This window comes from Punica granatum, chromosome 2 (genome assembly GCF_007655135.1).
Source record: "Punica granatum isolate Tunisia-2019 chromosome 2, ASM765513v2, whole genome shotgun sequence".
In the NCBI taxonomy this organism is placed as follows: Eukaryota; Viridiplantae; Streptophyta; class Magnoliopsida; order Myrtales; family Lythraceae; genus Punica; species Punica granatum.
In genome coordinates, this window is record NC_045128.1 from 1703566 (window position 1) to 1723126 (window position 19561).

General features: G+C 37.1%; 2 protein-coding genes across 4 annotated transcripts; both read left to right on the forward strand.

Annotated features, from left to right (window-relative positions):
* Nucleotides 1–14372: 14372 nt before the first annotated feature.
* Nucleotides 14373–14726, forward strand: LOC116196766 (metalloendoproteinase 1-like). Its single transcript, XM_031526647.1, has one exon. It carries the CDS (start codon nucleotides 14373–14375, stop codon nucleotides 14724–14726), a length of 354 nt encoding a protein of 117 aa, XP_031382507.1.
* A 1089-nt stretch (nucleotides 14727–15815) lies between these two features.
* LOC116197881 (putative F-box protein At3g58860) lies at nucleotides 15816–19339 on the forward strand. Of its 3 annotated transcripts, XM_031528145.1 has the most exons (6): nucleotides 15820–16070; nucleotides 16323–16404; nucleotides 16571–17158; nucleotides 17403–17441; nucleotides 17572–17742; nucleotides 18800–19339. In XM_031528145.1, exons 2-6 carry the CDS (start codon nucleotides 16363–16365, stop codon nucleotides 19106–19108), a joined length of 1149 nt encoding a protein of 382 aa, XP_031384005.1. In that variant the 5' UTR covers nucleotides 15820–16070; nucleotides 16323–16362; the 3' UTR covers nucleotides 19109–19339. The 3 variants fall into 3 exon arrangements, with proteins under 3 accessions (XP_031384007.1, XP_031384005.1, XP_031384006.1); XM_031528146.1 differs by having other exon boundaries at nucleotides 15820–16404; XM_031528147.1 differs by lacking the exon at nucleotides 18800–19339 and having other exon boundaries at nucleotides 15816–16070; nucleotides 16571–17441; nucleotides 17572–17713.
* Nucleotides 19340–19561: the final 222 nt, after the last annotated feature.

The window sequence follows — 19561 nt, forward strand, 5'->3', positions numbered from 1 at the left end:
TAAGATTTCTTGCCACGAAAGTAGAGGATAACTTGTTACGGGTCTTGTCAAAACAAGACTGTCTTAATAAGTATATCATGACAAGATATACTTTGGTCACAATATCTTATAACTTATGGTGATAAACTTATTTTCGCGATGAAAATGTTATATAATGTGTGTCACAATATATGAAATATGTATCTACATATATGTTAGTTATTATGAGAATACTTGATTTGTAGAGCTTATACAATATTAAAAATAGTTGTATACATATAAATATATATGTATCTGCATACATATTAAGTATGAGCATTATGAGAATTTATTTAATGTAATTTAACATTTTTATCACGATATAAATATTAAATATGTATATACATGTATATTAAGTATGTATATACATATATGTTAGTTATTATGAGAATACTTGATTTTCGCCGCTCACAGAATATTGAAGATATATGTATACATATAAATATATATGTATACATATAAATATATATGTATCTACATACATATTAAGTTTATAGAGTGCCTTCTTTTTGTTTTGCATATAGCTACTATGGACTTGTGATTCTTCGTAACTTTGCATCAATGAGAAGCCAGGTGAAGGTATTGAATACCGCCATCCGAGCGGTCGATAGTGCTCATGATACCCTCATGAAATACGTCGCTCCGGATGATAATATAACAACGATGATCGAGAAGCTCAACCATTTTCGAGATCAGCTTCAACTAAAGAAGAACACGAAATTGAATAACTTAGACTTCGTTGAGAGCGCTCGTGATGCCCTCATGAAATACGTCGCTTCGGATGATGACATAACAGCAATGATCGAGAGACTCAACCAAATTCAAGATCAACTCCAGCTAAAGTGGAACACAACATATAATGACTTAGACTGGGCACTCAACATTATAAACCGGGAAACTTACATTTACCACAATAATAAATAAGATTTTTTGCCACGAAAGTAGCGGATAACTTGTTACGGATCTTGTCAAAACAAGACTGTCCTAATAAGTATATCGTGACAAGATATCGTTTGGTTACAATTCTTATGGTAATAAACTTATTTTCGCGATGAAAATGTTATACAATGTGTGCCAAATATATGAAATATGTATCTACATATATGATAGTTATTATGGAAATACTTGGTTTGTGGCGCTCACAAAATGTTAAAAATATTTGTATACATATAAATATATATGTATCTGCATACATATTAAGTAGTGCATTATGAGAATTTATTTAGTGTAATTTAACATTTTTATCACAATATACAGATTAAATATGTATATGCATGTATATTAAGTATGTATATACATATATGTTAGTTATTACGAGAATACTTGATTTTCGCCGCTCACAGAATATTGAAAATATATGTATACATATAAATATATATGTATCTGCATACATATTAAGTAGGAGCCCCTTCTTCTTGTTTTGCATATATCTACTATGGACTTGTGCTTCTTCATAACTTTGCATCAGCTAGAAGTCAGGTGAAGGTACTGAATACCGCCATCCGAGTAGTCGAGAGTGCTCATGATGCCCTCATGAAATACGTCGCTCCGGATGATGACATGACAACGATGATCGAGAGGCTCAACCATTTTCGAGATCAGCTCCAGCTAAAGAAGAACACGAAACATAATTACTTAGACTACGTCGAGAGCGCTCGTGATGCCCTCATGAAATACGCCGCTCCGATTGATGACATAACAACAATGATCAAGAGGCTCAACCAAATTCGAGATCAACTCCAGTTAAAGTGGAACACGGCACATAATAACTTAGAATGGGCACTCAACCTTATAAACCAGGAAATTTACATTTACGCCCAAACCAAGGAGGACGTGGACATCGTGAGGAAAATAAAGAAACATTACAATGTCAAAGTAGCAGTTTCGACCAACAAAGTTGGCCTCAATGACGGAGAGACCGACGATCTCTTTGCTTATATGCTACACAGGAATCTATGAAAGGAGGGAGGGAATTCACACAACTCCTTTCAATCGAACTTTTGTTTTCGCACTTAAGAGAACTTTTCGATTCCTATCGTATCTTTTCATTTTCACGCTTAAGAGACGCTTTCTATTCTTATTGTCATTTTGCTATCGGTGAATCGATGTGTGACACCGTAGCATATGTTGATCGATTCAATATAAACCATCCCAAACAACTTTGGAGAAGATCTCGGTTTGACGACATGGACGACGTGAAAGATTCTGATTGGCTAAAAAGTTACTATTGGGAGATATTAGAGAATTACCTAAATATCATTATTTCCTCGGGGGGTGAAATTATGCTATAGCTCTCACGGACAAGTCTCTAATACATAATTAGATTCAAACTACAATAAACAAAACAAACTTTTAACATGCTAAAAAGAGTTATTTTCAAAATCGAATTATGGATAATGATGCACTCATAAGAATCTACCGTCTCAAATCCTACCTTGAGCATCCTCATTCCGGGCTCAACTGAGTCCTCAAATAGAGGGAGTCGACATCCAGTTGTCTTTGATGACGCGGTGATGAATGATGACAATGGCGATGATGAATATCAATTTTTTGGTGGTGAAATTAATTTTTCAACAAGAATATGGGATACGAAATTTGGCAAAAAGACCAAAAATCAAGTCTGTAAAAGAATAAACTTCGGAAACATGTGGACTTTTTCCCCCCCTTTAAGGTCGATTAAATATAATTTGTTGTCGGGAACAACATATAAATTTTTATTTGTCATTTTTGGTTAAGAATATTATTAAGACCACGAGATTAGATTTCATGAGTCAATTAACGGCATCTAATTTCTGTTTGGAAATCAACTTGGTCATATAGGTAAGAATTATATTAAATTTTATCAATAGAGAGTTCAGTTTACCCAAGTTTTCTCCGACGTTGTGAAAAAAAGAAAATAAGAATTATCTGAAAAGAATTAAGTGAAAATATATTGCTCGTAAATATAAGATTTTTTTCTCTATTATCTAGAAATTAACTATTAACTATCAATTAGTTAATTATTAACCAACGGCGAAAGCTATAGCTATATGAACGTGAAAATGGAAAGAGTTGTAAGTTGACAAACTCAATGAAGTAGATGAAAGCTGAACATTTCTTACCTCGATGAAGCTAGCAAGAGTGTTGAGATCACAAGCAGATGATCATGATGAGATCTCTGATGAAGAACGTATTCACGAGTGCTGAGATCTCTAAAGGAGAACGAAGGAGAAGCTATAGCTCTATGAAAGTGATCGTATATGATTGATTTATTACTTTTGGTCCTCAATCTTTGGTTACTTTTTCATTTTTATCCTAACCTTTTTTTTTTCTAACTTGTCCTCAACGTTACACGTCATGTTCCCATTAGTCCTTCCATCTACTTTTCCATTCAAATATATTTACAGAAAATAATTTGCTTAAAAAAGTTTGTAAAGGCTAATAACAGATATAAAATATTATTAAAAAAGAAGACAATGAAGAAGAGGTTCAAAAAGAGCGAGTGCCGGCCAAAGCCTCACCAACGGCCACTTCTCCTCCTCCCTGATTCAAATATGGGATTCTTGAGGGATGGATGATCGCCGATGAGAGCCTCTCCCAAGAATACTAAATTCAAATTATAGATTAACAAAAGAAACTTCATGAATGTGCTAATAAAATTTATTTCTGAAATCGGACTATCGAGGAACTGCAATGCGTGCATCAGAAATCGGTCTATTGATTACATCGATCGGTTTCGACATGTATAAAATGCATGTACAGCTAAATGCGTGCACGTCACATGCACGTCAACATAAGTTAATGATCAGTGTTGCGCCATTCAACCAAGTGATGTGACACAAATACAATTGGCCAAAGTACTCGATTTCTCATGCTTCATTAACAAGAGGGCATGCTTCGCGTAGAATCATGGAGAGTTCATGTTTTTTTTTTTGTATTTTCGTATACACGTATGACTGAAAATAAAAGTTTAAAAGCACGAGTGATATTTTTTTTTTAACGAGATGTGTAATTTTATCGGAATATTAGATATATAATTTACAGACGACTTCACTCGAGCGCGATAAGATTCAACCAAGAAAAGTCTCCAACTTCTTGGCGAATCGATACCGTAACATGTCGACCGATTCGATATAAATCAGCCTTAATAGAGAGGGAGTTAATTAAGGGAATAAGATGGAAATGTTTGGTGGTGGGATCGTGTGGCGAAGCATGGAAGATTGTGAGGGAAGGAGGGGGGTAGACCCCAGTTCGATGACTTGAAAGATCCTGATTGGCTAAAAATCGACGACTGGGAGTTACAACTGGAACACCTGAACATTATTTCCTTAGGGGTGAAATTAATAAGCTAGTAATTATGCGCTGTTTGATGCTGATGCAACGCTCGAGCATACAAAACCGGTCAATATTTAGTAAGCTGCGTATACTTGGATTGTTTTTATTACTTAAATATCGAGTATCTTACTTACAATTTTAGAATTTTATATTTGAAATTTCAATAATTCTCTAAAATTTTCTCATAGCACGAAGATATCAGGGTAAACTTCTAAAAGTTGGTGGTCAGGTTAGGGTGTTTTGGTAATTTGATTTTTAATAAGCTTCTATTATGCATTCACTCTGATTGTTCATTCCTTGTTCCCGGAATATGAAAAGCTATTTATTCCTTATCCCATTTACTCCTCACTAATTCAGTTCCTCATCAATTATATTCCCCATTGATTCCATTTCCTGTTAGGAAACATGCCGTAATTAAGTTCTCGATAATAATTATATCCCGGTCAATTCTAACCTTAGCCCCATCCACTTCGTCACCAAACATGATTTTAGGATATCGAATATGCTACCGGCCCCAAATCCCGACGATCAAACGTGACCTAGTAGATTGAAAATCGAGGAAGCAAAGCCATCCTCAATCGATCGGGGTACTCGGGTCAGGCACAAACAAATGCAAGGTGATTGGGATTGGAGTCTCATTTGGACCTGCAATGGACAGTTTTTGGAGCAACCCCATCCTCGACCAAGATGGTCCAGAAGGCCCAGTCCAGCCCATGCCAGATCGCTTTTCTCCACTTCAGCCCAGCCCATTTGTTCAGATAACTTCTCTAATCATTCTTAATTACATGCCCTGCCCCTCAAAGGTTATAGCCCAGGGGCCCTCTTGAATATATATATATATATATATATACACACCGTACTTGTCCATAAAATCTTCTTTTCTTTTTTTTTTCTGCTAACGAATAATTGAGGTCGCTCTCTACCTCTCCTAACACCGTGATTTCATTTAAAATAATAATAATAATAATGAACTAAATGTAATCATTTCACTCATGCTTTATTATGTATATAGATTATGAATATATTGTTTATTCATTCTTAGACAGTAAACATTAACTGAAGGCTAAGAATAGATAGCATTTTCGAGTTCATACCTCCTTCCTGTCCCGAGGTCGCCATGCAGGAAGAACTCCAATATGAATCCACTATAGAGCAGGGAGAAATGAATATTTATACATATAAAAACATACGTACATACGCACACACATACATGTATATATTGGACATCAGCTTTGACGTGCTTTACAAACTTGCGTTCTGATGATGGAAAAATAAAAATAAAAATAAAAAGCACAAAAAGGCATTGAATGATGTTGCAGAAAGGGTTTTCCCAGCCAATAGTCAAAGGCATCATGAAATTCTCCGTAGATTTGCAAAGTGGTTGGTTCGCTTATTGGACTTGTTCAGTTTTTTTTTTTTTTAAAAAAAATCCAATATGGGCTGAATTGGGTTGACTAATCCAATTTTATTACGGGATAATATGTTACGAGGAAATCATAATAAAAATATATATGAAAGTTCTGAATTAATTAATTAATCCGGCATATAGCATATATAGTAAAGTAAACCGTTAGCCACTGTAGCGGGACGTCCATCGAGAATTGAAGGAGAGCGACAGTATCTTTCTTGATTGATCGGGTCGATCGAGCACAAAGAAATGCAAGGCAACGGTCAGTGCTCATAAGAGGCACGAACCCGTCCTCCATTGGAAGAAGTATCTAGTACAATCTTATATTTGTTACAATTTTGACGAGCATGCAATGCATTTGCTTGCCTACCAATTGATTTTTTTTAACCTCGATCAGTTTTTACTTTTTTGTTTATTGAGCTGAGCCAGAAGGGAACCCGACCCATAATTTTCCCAAATGGTTGCTCCAGCTAGAGACAGTGGCAGTCATGTACTGACTATGTCTGGTTTGTGGTTCAATTGAAAAATTTATCATTAAGGAGGAATAAGAATATCAAGTAATTCAAGCGTGAGATGATTATCAGCACCACTTCCCATTAAGTAAGAATTATACATCGGATATTGAATTTCTGATTTTTGGATGGTGACGTTACCAAACGTGAAAATTCCCGGTTCGTCCATAATTAGATCCATAGCGGAATTCAGAATTCAACAAACCAAACATACCGTCAGTATTTATCATTTCTTCATCTGAATATTGGTCAAAATAAATCATGGTGGCCTTCATAAGGTTCCCCCCCTAAAATTGGCTTTTTGTTATTCCAATATGGAAGCTGGGGGAAAAAAAAAAAAGCTTCGAAATATGTGAAAAAAATATATTAAAATAATATGATCAAGAAAATATAGATTACATACTCCCGATACGTACATTATCTTTTTTTTTTTTAATAATGTATGTGGAACTAACAATATGTACATGATTTGGAATATTAAGTTATTACCCAAAACTAAACCAATCAATTAGTATCTGCTTCAATAACCTCCTAGGAATTGATCACAAGCCTATATTACAACTTACTGCATTTCCAAATAAATATCGGAGGCAAATCTTCTCAAACTTGCATTGATTAAAATATAATCAAAACCGATCAACGAACTACGCTTTTAATGTCTCTAATATACTCCTGTTAGTACATAAATCAAATAAATTCTTCTTTTTTTTTTCTTATTTGAAGTATAAACTTGCACATAGTGAATATAATTTGACTATTTCTTAAATGCATGGCATATTTAGCATGCAAATACAAAGGTATAAAAGCAAGTCATATGGTACGTAGATGCTTGGAGAAGGAGTGGATGGTGGAAGTATGTCATTGCTATCGGGAGGCAAACTCGTGTGCGGATTGGTTGGCACGGTGGTTTTTGCAGTTCCCGTTGGGTACTTAGTTTTAGTATCAACCGCCTTCCAACATTAGGTTGCTCCGTTTGGGTGATGTTTTTGGGGCCTCCATACCCTGACTATGTAGGTGTTAATTTTATTGTTCTAGATGTACCTTTGCAGGCGTCTAGCCTCCTCTTTCTACCGAAAAAAAAAAGTCATAAGAATTTAGTAGTAACATGAAGTCAAGTTCATGATTGTTATTTCGGGTTTGATTTTAAAAACAACGATACTTTTTCGTGTAAAATTTAGTCAATTTTATTTGGAATTACTAATGCCGCATAAATTAGAAAGTAGAGGAAAGAAAGTTATTTCAAATGATGGAATGCGGCCCCATAATAGTTAGATCATGTCTTTTTTAGACAAATTATATATGGGTTCTTTCTGTAAATTTATCACATCAATTAAGTGGAATTTAATGACAATAAGTTAGGAAATTCTCTTAATAAATATATACATTAATAAATGCATAAATTTTGATCTGAATTTCCTGTTACTACATAGATATATATATTCAAAAATATAGATAAATATACCCGAAAAGGAAAAAGAAACTCAAAGTGCATAAATTATGAAATTGAAGGGGGTAGAGAAATGGGCTGAAATTGTTGGCCCATTCTGATACGGAGTTTTTGAGCCGTACTCAATGCTTGGGTCTAGGTGAAGTGTGGGCCTCAGTCAAGTTTAGGGAAGCTGACATCAAGCCCTTGAAGCTGTTATATTCCTCTTCGTTAAATTTATCGAATACATCGAGTTTCCAGTACTGCCAATTCTCCGGATTAATTCCTCGTGGATAACTTTCTTCAAAATATGGTGTTGGATCGGAACGCATACTCAGCCTTTGGCGAAACATTGATTAACGAGATCGAAAAGAATCGAACTCGTTATCATGAGCTACATACTGGTAATTAGGACCTCAACTTTGTCTTGCAAAAGGAAGTGAAGAAAATTAAATGTGCTCCCTCAAGCTTATATGCCACAGGTTGTTTTACTTTTTCGGTATGCACCAACCATTTAAGATCCAAAAATTCAATGAATCCTAACCTATTTCTCAACATGATTCACCAAGAAATAGAATTCTCTAAATGTGAATTATCTCAATTCACCATATTCAAAATTGAAACCTCATCTGAGAAAAGTAGACGCCAAAACCACTTGAATCATTCAAGGTTGGTTACCTTTTCTTATTTTAAAATTTTTATTTATTATGAATGTCTGCTTAGTTTACTTTGACATATATGTATATTCAATATACATACATACGTACACACACGCACTTATATATATATTCCTATGAGTATGACATGATAATTCCTGAAATAAATAAATCAATAAACGAGCATGTTCACCGAAAAAAGACAACTATTACATAGAGATGCTCTCGAAGGAGCGATCATGTATAGAATAGAGAGGCTTATATATATATCCTTCTCAAAATGATGCTTTCTTCTGATCCTTGTGCACCTTCAGCAATGGTTTATCATCATCAATATCGTCCCCATCGTCATGAGAGCCAATAGTGACGGTTCCGATTGATGCTGCACCGTTGAAACATAAACTAACTTATAAGATCTGAGAAAAGAGAATACGGCTGACAGAATTGAAAGACCAAAACATTACCTTGTCCACATGCAGTGGACGAGATGCAAATTTTTGCAGATTGCATTCACCAGGCCGTCGAAACAGATTCTTCCGGTTAGATGGAACATTATGAGCTACAGTTTGTCGGTATGTTCTCGGGTAAGAACCTCGTGAACTCCTCCAGCAAATCAGGGTGGTCAACAAAACATGCTACCATCTGCCTCAGAAAAGGTAACAAAATCATGAAGCATGCACATCCTGGTGGGCGAGGCGACCAGGTTTCTCTTCTGAGAAATTTATTTACCTCCTCGTAGACCTCAAATATGCTCCTCGGCTCCTTCTTCCGGTGCATATTGAAGATGTCCAGAAATGCTGTATAGATATGTTCTCATCATTTTAAAAGCGTTTCTGCAAATAATATAAATTGTAAGAAGTCATATGCTTTGTAGATGCATTAATTAAAAAGTCGGAACTTTTTTTTACCTTAATCTTGTAACAAAGCTGATGGCATCCTCGAATTCCACTGTTTTCCTTGTTGGAGCTTCATCCTCATCCACGGTGATTTCATGACCCTTCGGGTAAGAATGTATTGAATCCCAAAATCAAATTGTTACGCCTCTTGAATAATTCCTTTACTCTTGCAAAGACTCCAGCAGTACCAGTTCTCAACCACGAAAAAAAAAAAAAAGTATTTGAATCGACCAACTGATCATAAGAAAGCAATTCCGCTGTCAACACAAGAAAACCTCTTAAGGAACAGCTACACCACCTTCGAACCTTGAAATCTTTCATGAATTCCAGAAACATGTCATACTTTTCCCTTTGATCTCGGAACATGTCGTTGACCTCCTTGAGGTATGCCAATGCATCATTGGTAGTCAATTGGCCTTAAAAGTAAAACGTGGAGTGGGAAGAAGAAATTATAATTCCATTCCCATATATCAAACAGGACCTAAAGCCCAATATGATGGACTGGAATAGAATGGCATGGAATGGAATTAGAATGGAATTTGGTCATACAAAATGATTCCATATCATTCTATTTCGATCTATCAAACGGAACCTTTAACTTTCTCTTGTGAAAGGAAGTGAAGAAAATGTGCTCCCTTAAGCTTATATCCACCTGTTGTTTTACTTTTTCGGTATGTACCACCCCCTATCCAATCTTAAATACCTTCCTCTTGTACTCGTTTTTATTATCAATGGATATTCATTGACTTTCGAGATAATGAATGCAATTCTTTAGTCAACTCGAGCCAATCAATCTTAGAATATCAGTTATCGTCAACATTCCCAAACGTGACAAGAGTTCCAATTACGCAATTTACCTACCTTTCAGCAATTTGATGGCTGAGATGATGTTGGAAGATTAGCAAGTAGAGTCTTCCCAAAATCTAGCCACTATATTCTTGAAATCAGGTTTCTGCCACCAACAATCCAAGACCTTAAAACGCCTAGGTCCCCAGCTGATCTCAGCAGAAGATAGAAGGATGGGACAGTGATATCTGACTTCCCTTTGCTAAGACTACATAAAGTGAGATCCTGACAAGCAGAAAAGCCCGGTCAATTCTACTAATCGTTGTGGAGGTGGACCAAGTGAACTTCCAGCCAGAGAGCGGAAATTCAATGAGGTTCCAGTCATCATTACTTAATCTTATGCCCTTTACGCATAAGATTAGAAAAATCCAAAATATATATCCTTCATGAGTTAGTGCACACCAAAAGAACCGACCAGAGGCTCTTCAGAATTTGTATTTTTTTTTTCAGGAGAGCCCCCCTTTTTTGGGTAAAGAAAATTTGTAAAAAAAATTTAATTGGTAAGAAAAATTTGTAATATTAAAAGAGCTAATATATCACAAAATACTGTAAGTATATATAACATTTGCACACACAAGCGTCTGCCTTATTTTGCCAGGCTTTCTGACATATATTTTTTAATTTCTTTTTTTAGCATAACGCAAAATGAATTCCGACCAAATTATGATCGATAAAATCTTGAACCATGACTTTTGCTCAGCTCCAATGTAGGGTAGCATACTATGGTTAGTTGGCTCAATGGTTTGCGCATTTCTTCCCCTCATTTAAGTTATTGGGTTTGAGAGACTTCTAAATTAATTAGAGAAAATTTAGGATTAGAATATTTTATTTTTTAATAGTACGATCTGACTCGAACGTGGAAATCAAGTCCAGTAAAGGAATGAAATAAAAAGAAAGAAAAGGAGAGCTCTGAGTCAATATTGCCATCGGTCATTCATCATTGTCTTTGCACCATCTCAAATGGTATTCTGATCTCTTGGACTGATAAGGGTAAAATTTTCAGTGGTTATATATACACAGTTACGGGGAAAATAAATATATGCCAAAAGATATTCCCATTGATTAAAATTTTAAATGGTCACTCGTACACATAGCGAGATGATCTTTATTAGTCAAGCTCTATCTTTTTTTTCTTTTTTATTGGGAGATATTATCTCACACGAAAAAATTAAAAAGAAATTTATGAATTTATATGTGATTAGATACTACAATGTATTAGCTCGAGCCTTTAGGTCGAAAATGAGCTCAATCGCTAATAAGCCTAGTGATATTTTACATGGCATCAGAGTTGGTTACGCTTTTGCGTTCACGTGTAGGCTCACACCACGCCAAGTCTAGTTTCTAAGCAGCTCAATTGCATTTCATCTTAGTTTGATCTAAGTGTGGCCTCATTATCTATTATCCCTCTCACCCGAGGTCTAAGAAGAATTTCACCTCGTGGTTAAATCCCAAGCACGGAAGTTCAATCTCGGCTCGTAATCAGTTCTTGAGGGCGAGTGTTCAAGTTCACGTGGCACGTGTAGATGAAGCATCAAAGCCACATGTTGCCACGTGAAGGCAAGTGTTGAGACATACACACGAAAAAACTAAAGAGAAATCTACGAGTTTATAAGTGATTGGATCCCACAACCTATCAATTCGAGATTTTGGATTGGAGATTGGCCTCGTCGCTGATAAGCCTAGTGATATTTTACATTTTCTTTCTTTTTTTTGAAAAAGTCAAGCTTGTATTGTAATTGATTCATTGTACTTTCTACTTCCAAGTCTCCCCAAATTATATATCTCATATGTATTGCTAAACTAATCCAATGCCCTATTAATAATACCAGTCGTATATCATTTTCCTTGATCGAGATTCAAGATGGAAAGATCAATTTTACTTATTTATGTGATGTGTCGGCCACATGTTTATTCTTGATCTTTTTTAATAATGTGTGCTCCAACCAGGCCACATATAATACTGTCTAAAACCTTAGACAGTGCGAAAAAAGTAATTGATAGAGATAGCACTGAAAAAATAATATTAGGATAAGGATGGCACCGGGGAAAGAAGCCGATAAGATTAGAAGGAATGTCCAATAAACAACCAACCACATTGGATTACGTCCACGTTAATTCATGCAAGCGTGGTGCAGGGCGACCCATATAATATGGATTGATTGAATCAATTCATAGGGTTTATTCTTTTTTTTTTTCCCGAATAAACATAATATATTATTGCTAATACCGGGCACCATTACAGGGGTAACCCTCAAACATACAAGGGAAAATAAAATTCGACCTAATATCAAGTTGACATAGGCTGTGAACTTGAGGGTTAGAGGTTTGTGGGACCCAAATATAATGCCATTCCGCAAAATAAGACAAAAGTTGTCTAATATATAAGACAATATTTCTAACATCTGGGACATTTCTAGAGCTAAGGATAGCATTAATCAGAAGTAAGGCATCAGATTCTATCCAGATCTTGGACCAGCCGGAATTGAAAGCAAGTGAAGCAGCTATGAGGATTGCTTTTCCTTCAGCTTGCAGGGGTGAAGTGGCAAGGACTGGAGCCCACCACGAGCTGAGAATGCTGTCGTGAAACTGTGTCGCGACTCCTGCAATGGCAGCCGAGGTATTTCTCCAGGCAGCATCCGTGTTAATTTTATTCCATCCGGGAGCAATCGATGGAATGGACTGCCAGGTGTTTTGCAGCGGCGGCAGTCTCTTCCATGAAGGCCTCCATATTGGTGGAGCTATGAGCTGATCGATCAGGGGAATTTTGCATATGTGCTGTTGTACTGTCCAGATGTTCGTTGAATTTTTTGCGTATGAGTTGCGGCATTGAGTCGATGTCAACCTGGCCCCTGCATACATACATTTGTTCCTTGAGTTCCAAAATTCATAGAGTATAATAGTGCCATAAAGTGTAAAAGATTTGGGATCAACACAGTCATTCAATAGAAGAACAGGAGGCTGGATAAGGAAACTAGTGATATTAGCTGGAGTATCACAGGGAAAGTTATCAACTATTAAGTTATAACGTGATTCCCTCCATACAACACAATAGAAAATACAATATCCATAAAGATGAGCATAACTATTGGAACCGGTCTTACAAAGAGGGCAACAAGCCTCACTTTGCGAGAACCAGAGGAGGCATTAATTAACAAATCTCCATAGATCGATTTTTAGTCTCTCGTGAATTTTCAAGGCCCAAAGCCGACTCCATTTGAAAGCGGACTGAGTATTGAACCTGTCTTTCTGATCTAACAAGTAGAATGACTTCACCGAATGTTCTCCATGAGAGGTGGGTGTCCAAATAATCTTATCAGTACAATCAGCAGAAGTAAGGTGAATATTCAGAATTTTCCGCACAATACCTCATTGAAGAGATTAATTAGTAATGGAACATTCCATCTTATTGGAGAGAAGAGCATTAGATCACATACCTTGGTCTCGTTGTCAGTATGTATCATTTGCTCGAACTGGTTTAAAAATAGACATACCTCGGATCCACGGGTCGTTCCAAATAGAGATGGAGGCTCCATTACCAATTGAATAGCACATACCTGTCTTGAGAGTGTCTTGACTCCATGGCAAGAATAAATAAGGAGAAATGGTTTCACCTTGTCGGATTCCTCTCCCTGGTTTTAATGACCATGAGAGGATCCATTGATCACTATGAAGAAAGATGTCGTCGAAATGCATTGGTGGATTCATGAGATGAAAGTGGAATGAAACCCGAAGCTTTGGAGCCCTTTGATGATGAAGGACCATTCTAATCTGTCGAAGGCTTTCATGAAGTCTATTTTCATTCCTATCCATCCTCTCCGAGTGCCGGTTTTATTTATGGAATGGAGAATTTCTTGGGTGAGAAGACCATTGCCATTAATCCACCTTCCTTTGATGAATGCCATTTGGTTTGGACATATAAATTTGTGAAGGAGGGGCTTGATCCTCTCAACTCTGATTTTTGTTATAACCTTTATAACATACATTGCGTAGGCTGATTGGACGAAAATACAAGGTCGAGGCTTGTTGGGTCTTTGGGGTTAAAGTTATAAAGGTATTGTTCCATTCTTTAAGAAGAAACCCTGTTTGAAAGAAGCTCTGGACAACTGCGAATATGAGGGGCTTAACGGTGTTCCCGTAGCATTTATAAAACAGGGATGGATAACCATCGGGGGCCCGAAGCCTTGAGATTGGAAATAGCCTTCAATGCCAGTGCTATTTCTTCACTTGATGGGATCTCTATTAACTTGGGATTTTCCTCCTCTGATATAGCTAGACTGATAAGACCTTCTAAGTCGGATGGAAGAGGACTGGAAGGACTCGAAAGCCCTCCCCAAATGGTTTACAACCCCCCCAGAGCTCGTGTCAACGGCCATTTGTTCCCAGGCCTTCCAGCAGAGGGCTGCAGTCTCACCATTCCAATTCCAGGAGGCAGTAGAGGGCATGCAGGCGAACATCAAGATAGGCTTTTGTACCGGGGACCATAGAGATGGCAGTCCCTTTTATGGTCCGGGCAATGCTTTGGCCCACGCCTTTGCACCACAGGACCGGAGGCTCCACTATGATGGATCCGAGGACTGGAGCACGTCCACTCCGACCTTGACTCAGGTGGACTTGGAATCGGTAACAATGCACGAGATCAGGCACACCTAGGGCTCAAGCATAGCCAGGACCCAAAGGTCGTCATGCACGCTTTTATTAGCCTGGGAGCTGTCAAGAGGGAGCTCCAACGAGATGACATAGAAGGAATTCAAACTATGTATCCTTCCAAGTAGTTGAGTCGGTTGGACGAAAGACATATCTTTCATCAGCTACCACTGTGATTATATCTGCTAATCGATAGATATTTTGGTGAATGTTGGATCATGCAAACATACACGCACACATGATAAAGTCGTATACATCGATAAATAATTAGTTAGTGCAGTCTGACAACTGCATTATCCTTATTTAATTTCAGCTTCTTAGCCCATGTAGAAGAATAATGATCTGTTTGTAATGAATAAATGGAAAATACTTCTACTTTGTTAGTTGAATAATTCTAATTTCTAATACATTTCTATTTTTTTATTATAAGAAAGGCTCATGGGCTTGATAAAGTTATTTTTTACTTATAGGTTATCTAGCGCTTGAAGCGAGGAAATATTTATAAAATTATAACAATGGGATGAACTGCTGTATTTCCAACATTGAGCAATAGAAGCCATGTTTTTTTCCCTCCTTTTCGGGGGTATAGTAGAAGCCATGAATTTGTCTTATACAAGAGATTAGAAAATGAATGATATCAAATATCTTCATGAATTTTTAAATGATAACTAATGATGGATTGATTTAAGTGGTTCGATACTTATTTCTCTTAAATAAAGTTTCGAATTAGAGTCTTTTAAATGGAGAAAATCCACGCTATGAAAGTTTTACCTCTAAAAATATCATGTCGTGATTTGAATTTTTCTTTTCAATTTTTCATGCACAATCTTGATAGTGTTGGATTTTTCAATACTTTGATTAGTCATCTTTTACGTAATTTTTGTTTTATCTTATACATGTATTTTTTCAACCCTATTCAATTGGATAAATTGTTGTCCATTGGACTTTCGGATATTAAGGTGTAAAAAAAAGAAATTATTTCCATTTTGATAAAAAAAAAGGAAAGAAAATACAACTGGCCAAAAGAATAATGCAAGAAAATAATTATTTTCTTTTAAAATAATATATCCTCAATCTCTCTCTCACACACTTTTTTTTTTCTTTCCTTTTTCTAATGACATCTTGGGTGGGTGCCGGTGTCTACACTTCTCTCTTTCTTCCCCGTTCTCTTAAGCAAACTCACCGCCTCCCTCTTCCAATCCTCAAAGCCTGAACAAGTCTTCATCTTTCTTTCAATCAGTCTCTATCCCTTCCTCAGCTCACCGTTGCCGACAAGCTGCTCTCTCTCTGCTGCTCCGTGCTCCAATCGAGTTCGATCTGCTGCTGCTGCAATCGAGTTTGATTGCAAAGGTTCCATTTTTACACACACACACATATATGTTTATATATAAGCAGTGCAATCGCTATCCATCCAATTCTGACCGGGCAGTTCTCTTCTCCTTCAGATTTACTTCTCTCTCTTTCGAAGCTTTTAGTTTTAAATTTTTATTTATTATTATCATATAAGCTCCTGCAAGTTTACTCCCTTTTGATATAATACTCATGTATTGTGTCTCAATTTCCTCCCAATGCCTGTTGACTGCTGGGTTGTTATATCTATAGGCGACGACTGAGCTTAATTGACTGCAAATTTCTGATCCTGATGGCGACAACGTTCAAGTTGGCTAAGTGTTCGGAAATTATGGTATGCGGATCACATTAATTATTGCTTTTGCTGAGAGATTCGGCTTTCTTTTCCTTCAGTTGTAATTTGCCTTCTCCATTGATTATATACACCGTTGATGAACTGATGTTCTAATTATTATGCTTCATAATGTAATGAAATTTTTATTTTTACCTTTAACATTAAGGATCGGCTGAGCCTGCTGCCAGATGAGATCCTTAGTGAAAACATTCTTTCACATTTGCCGACGAAAGAAGCAGTGAGAACTAGCACCTTGGCACATAGATGGAGGTTTCTCTGGTCGTGCATTCCCGGCTTGGATTTGGATTTCAACTCCTCTGAAAAGGTTGCGGCATGCAGTCATCATAGCCGAAAAGAAATCTTTCGCAAAGGCGGCAAAGCAGCGTCTGATTATGTCAAGTGGGTGGATCAAGTTGTTCGCACTTGCAGTAGGAGCTCGACTGCTTTGCGTCACTTCTGTATTTGCTTTCGCTTGGATAAGAGCTTTTCCCACGAGATCGACTCCTGGCGTATCTTCTCCCTAGGGAAGGGAGTGGAGGTGCTTGAGCTCGATTTCTGTGTAGAAGAGTACATGGACGATGGTCCTCGCTATGCGTTGCCCTCCATTCAGCCCCATCTATTTCCCAAACTTAGATTACTGAAATCGCTCTACCTTGGTGGTTTATCCATAAATAATGATTCTCTGGAGCGTCTCTTGCTGGAGTGCCAGTTCCTCGAGAGACTACAGCTTCGCAGTGTAACCTCTTTAACCGAGGTCAGTATCACCGGCCTCGTGTCGAGAGTGAAATACATAGACATATTTCGATGCAGAACTCTGCAGTCAATCATCATATCAGCTCGTACGCCTGACCTGTTGTCATTGACATACCCAGATCTTGACGTAGAAACCATACACATTGAGCATGCGCCTCGGCTTGTTGATATTCATCAGTCAAGCTACGCGAGGGTTGGACCATTTCGATCTCCTTTCTCACCCACTCTTCCTCTTTGTTGCCCAGCTCCAGTCCCTTCACCTAAGCATGCGGTCATGGCACATGGTTAGTTCCACATTTCAACTTTTAAGTTCACTTAGTCTCTGTATAGCTGCTCCCCTCCTGTCGCATCGTGTCCCATTTTGCTCGATCTTTTATTAGATTGTTTTCGCATAATATGTATTGTTTTTTGCAGGTACATAACTGGTTGCCTCATCTTCCGGACCTGAGTGGTCTGAAGCACCTCAAGCTGACATTAGATGGTCTAGATTGGACCAATGAGCAAATTCGTCGAGCACAGAACCTCCATGGTATGGCTTCCCTGATTAAGGCAGCCCCCCGTGTGCAACGCCTGACACTGATGCTGGTGAGTTGTGGGGCGTTCTCTTTCTTAATTGGTTCCACACTTTAAATAAACTAGTCGGTCAGCCTGTGCTAATGCTCAGGCTATTGTAAAAAAAGGGGTAAAAGACACTAACCTCCCTCGATGAGAGGTTATGCTAGATTCTACTCCACCCCATTCTTAACAATAGTTGGACACTCCACCCCATTCTTGACAAAAAAAATCCATCCAACCCCATTGACTATCTTTGACTTAATAATATAATCCTTATTAAGTTCCAAATCCTTTAATTTATTAATTTCATCCTAATTCTTTTTTCTTATGTTTATTCTTATTAAGGCCTCCTTTTTTTGTCTGTCGTGTGGCATGATTTGGAGTTACGGTGCATCACAGTTTAAAAACAATTTTCACAGTGCATCATATTTCGAAAAATTAATGTGGTGCATCAAAAAAATTTTGAAATTTTTCCCCGTGCATCATATCGTTACTTTTCCGTCCAAAATTGGATTGAATGGTGACGTTACTACATTTTCAAGGACATCGTTGCACAAAAGAAAATTTGAGAAATTTAAACAAAATAAAATGAAAAATATAAGAAAAAGGGAAAAAGAGGGGCTGATTCAGGGGGGCCTGCCAGGAGTCGACCACGCGATTGGGGTCGTCGGTTGGCTCAAACCAGGCCGACGACCCCAATTGTGGGGTCGACTCCCCGCGGGGGTGCCGGGTAGCCAGCAGGGCCTCCCGGATCAGCCCCTCTTTTTCCCTTTTTCTTACATTTTTCATTTTATTTCGTTTAAATCCCTCAAATTTTCTTTTGTGCAATAATGTTCTTGAAAATGCAATAACGTCACAATTCAATCCAATTTTGAACGGAAGAGTAACCATATGATGCACGGTGAAAAAATTCAAAATTTTCTTAATGTACTATGTTAATTTTTCGAAAAATAATGCACCGTAAAAATTATTTTCAAACTGTGATATGTGTTGGGATTTTCCCTTTGTTTATGGTACATAGATAAAGATATTAATGAAATGCGGAATCTTCATCTTTTTTTTTTAAAAAAAATTATTGAATATATAGGTGCTTCAACTCCACCCAGAGCTAAATATCCGTGAAGAGGAGTTTGCGAACCTGAATCTTCAATTTCTACGAGTGATAGAGATTGTGGGCTTTAATGGGAGGGAGGTGGAATCTGAGCTTGCAGTGCAATCATCCAAGGGTGCTCCATCACTTGAGAAGCTTATCATCGATCTCCGATACCCACCATTGCGAGGACGCATATCAGGCGAGTATGGTTGTTGTTCTGGGAGCAAAATAGAAGAGTGGAGAAGGAGTGCTTTAGAGATCAAGCAGAGGCTGCCATCCAAGGTGGAGCTAGTTATTATCTAATTACAAGACAAATCATAGATATTTATGAGTTGGTGCTGGTTGATATCTAATTAGAAGACAAATGATTAATTTTGGTGTGAACAAATTAAGCCACATCCCGTTATATTGTACAGACCAGTTAAATTGGCCTTGCACCTCGTCGCGGGTCTATTTTGTGTTATTGTTTTTTAGAAAATAAATTATCAACGATCAAATTATAAATAAAATTAATAAATTTATATTTGTTTATCATTTTCTAATCCATTACATATTTTAATTCTCCTAAATCATAAAGAGGTATAGTGCTAAATTATTAAATTCAACATCCAAATGTTTTATTATTTAATATGATTGGTCTGCGATTTTTATATTACATATAGTTTTTTTACAAAAATTAGTTATCCTTTGCATGTTAGTGTAAGATTTGTTAAGAACGTAGTGGATAAAACATAAGTTCTGTCTACCTACCGTTTT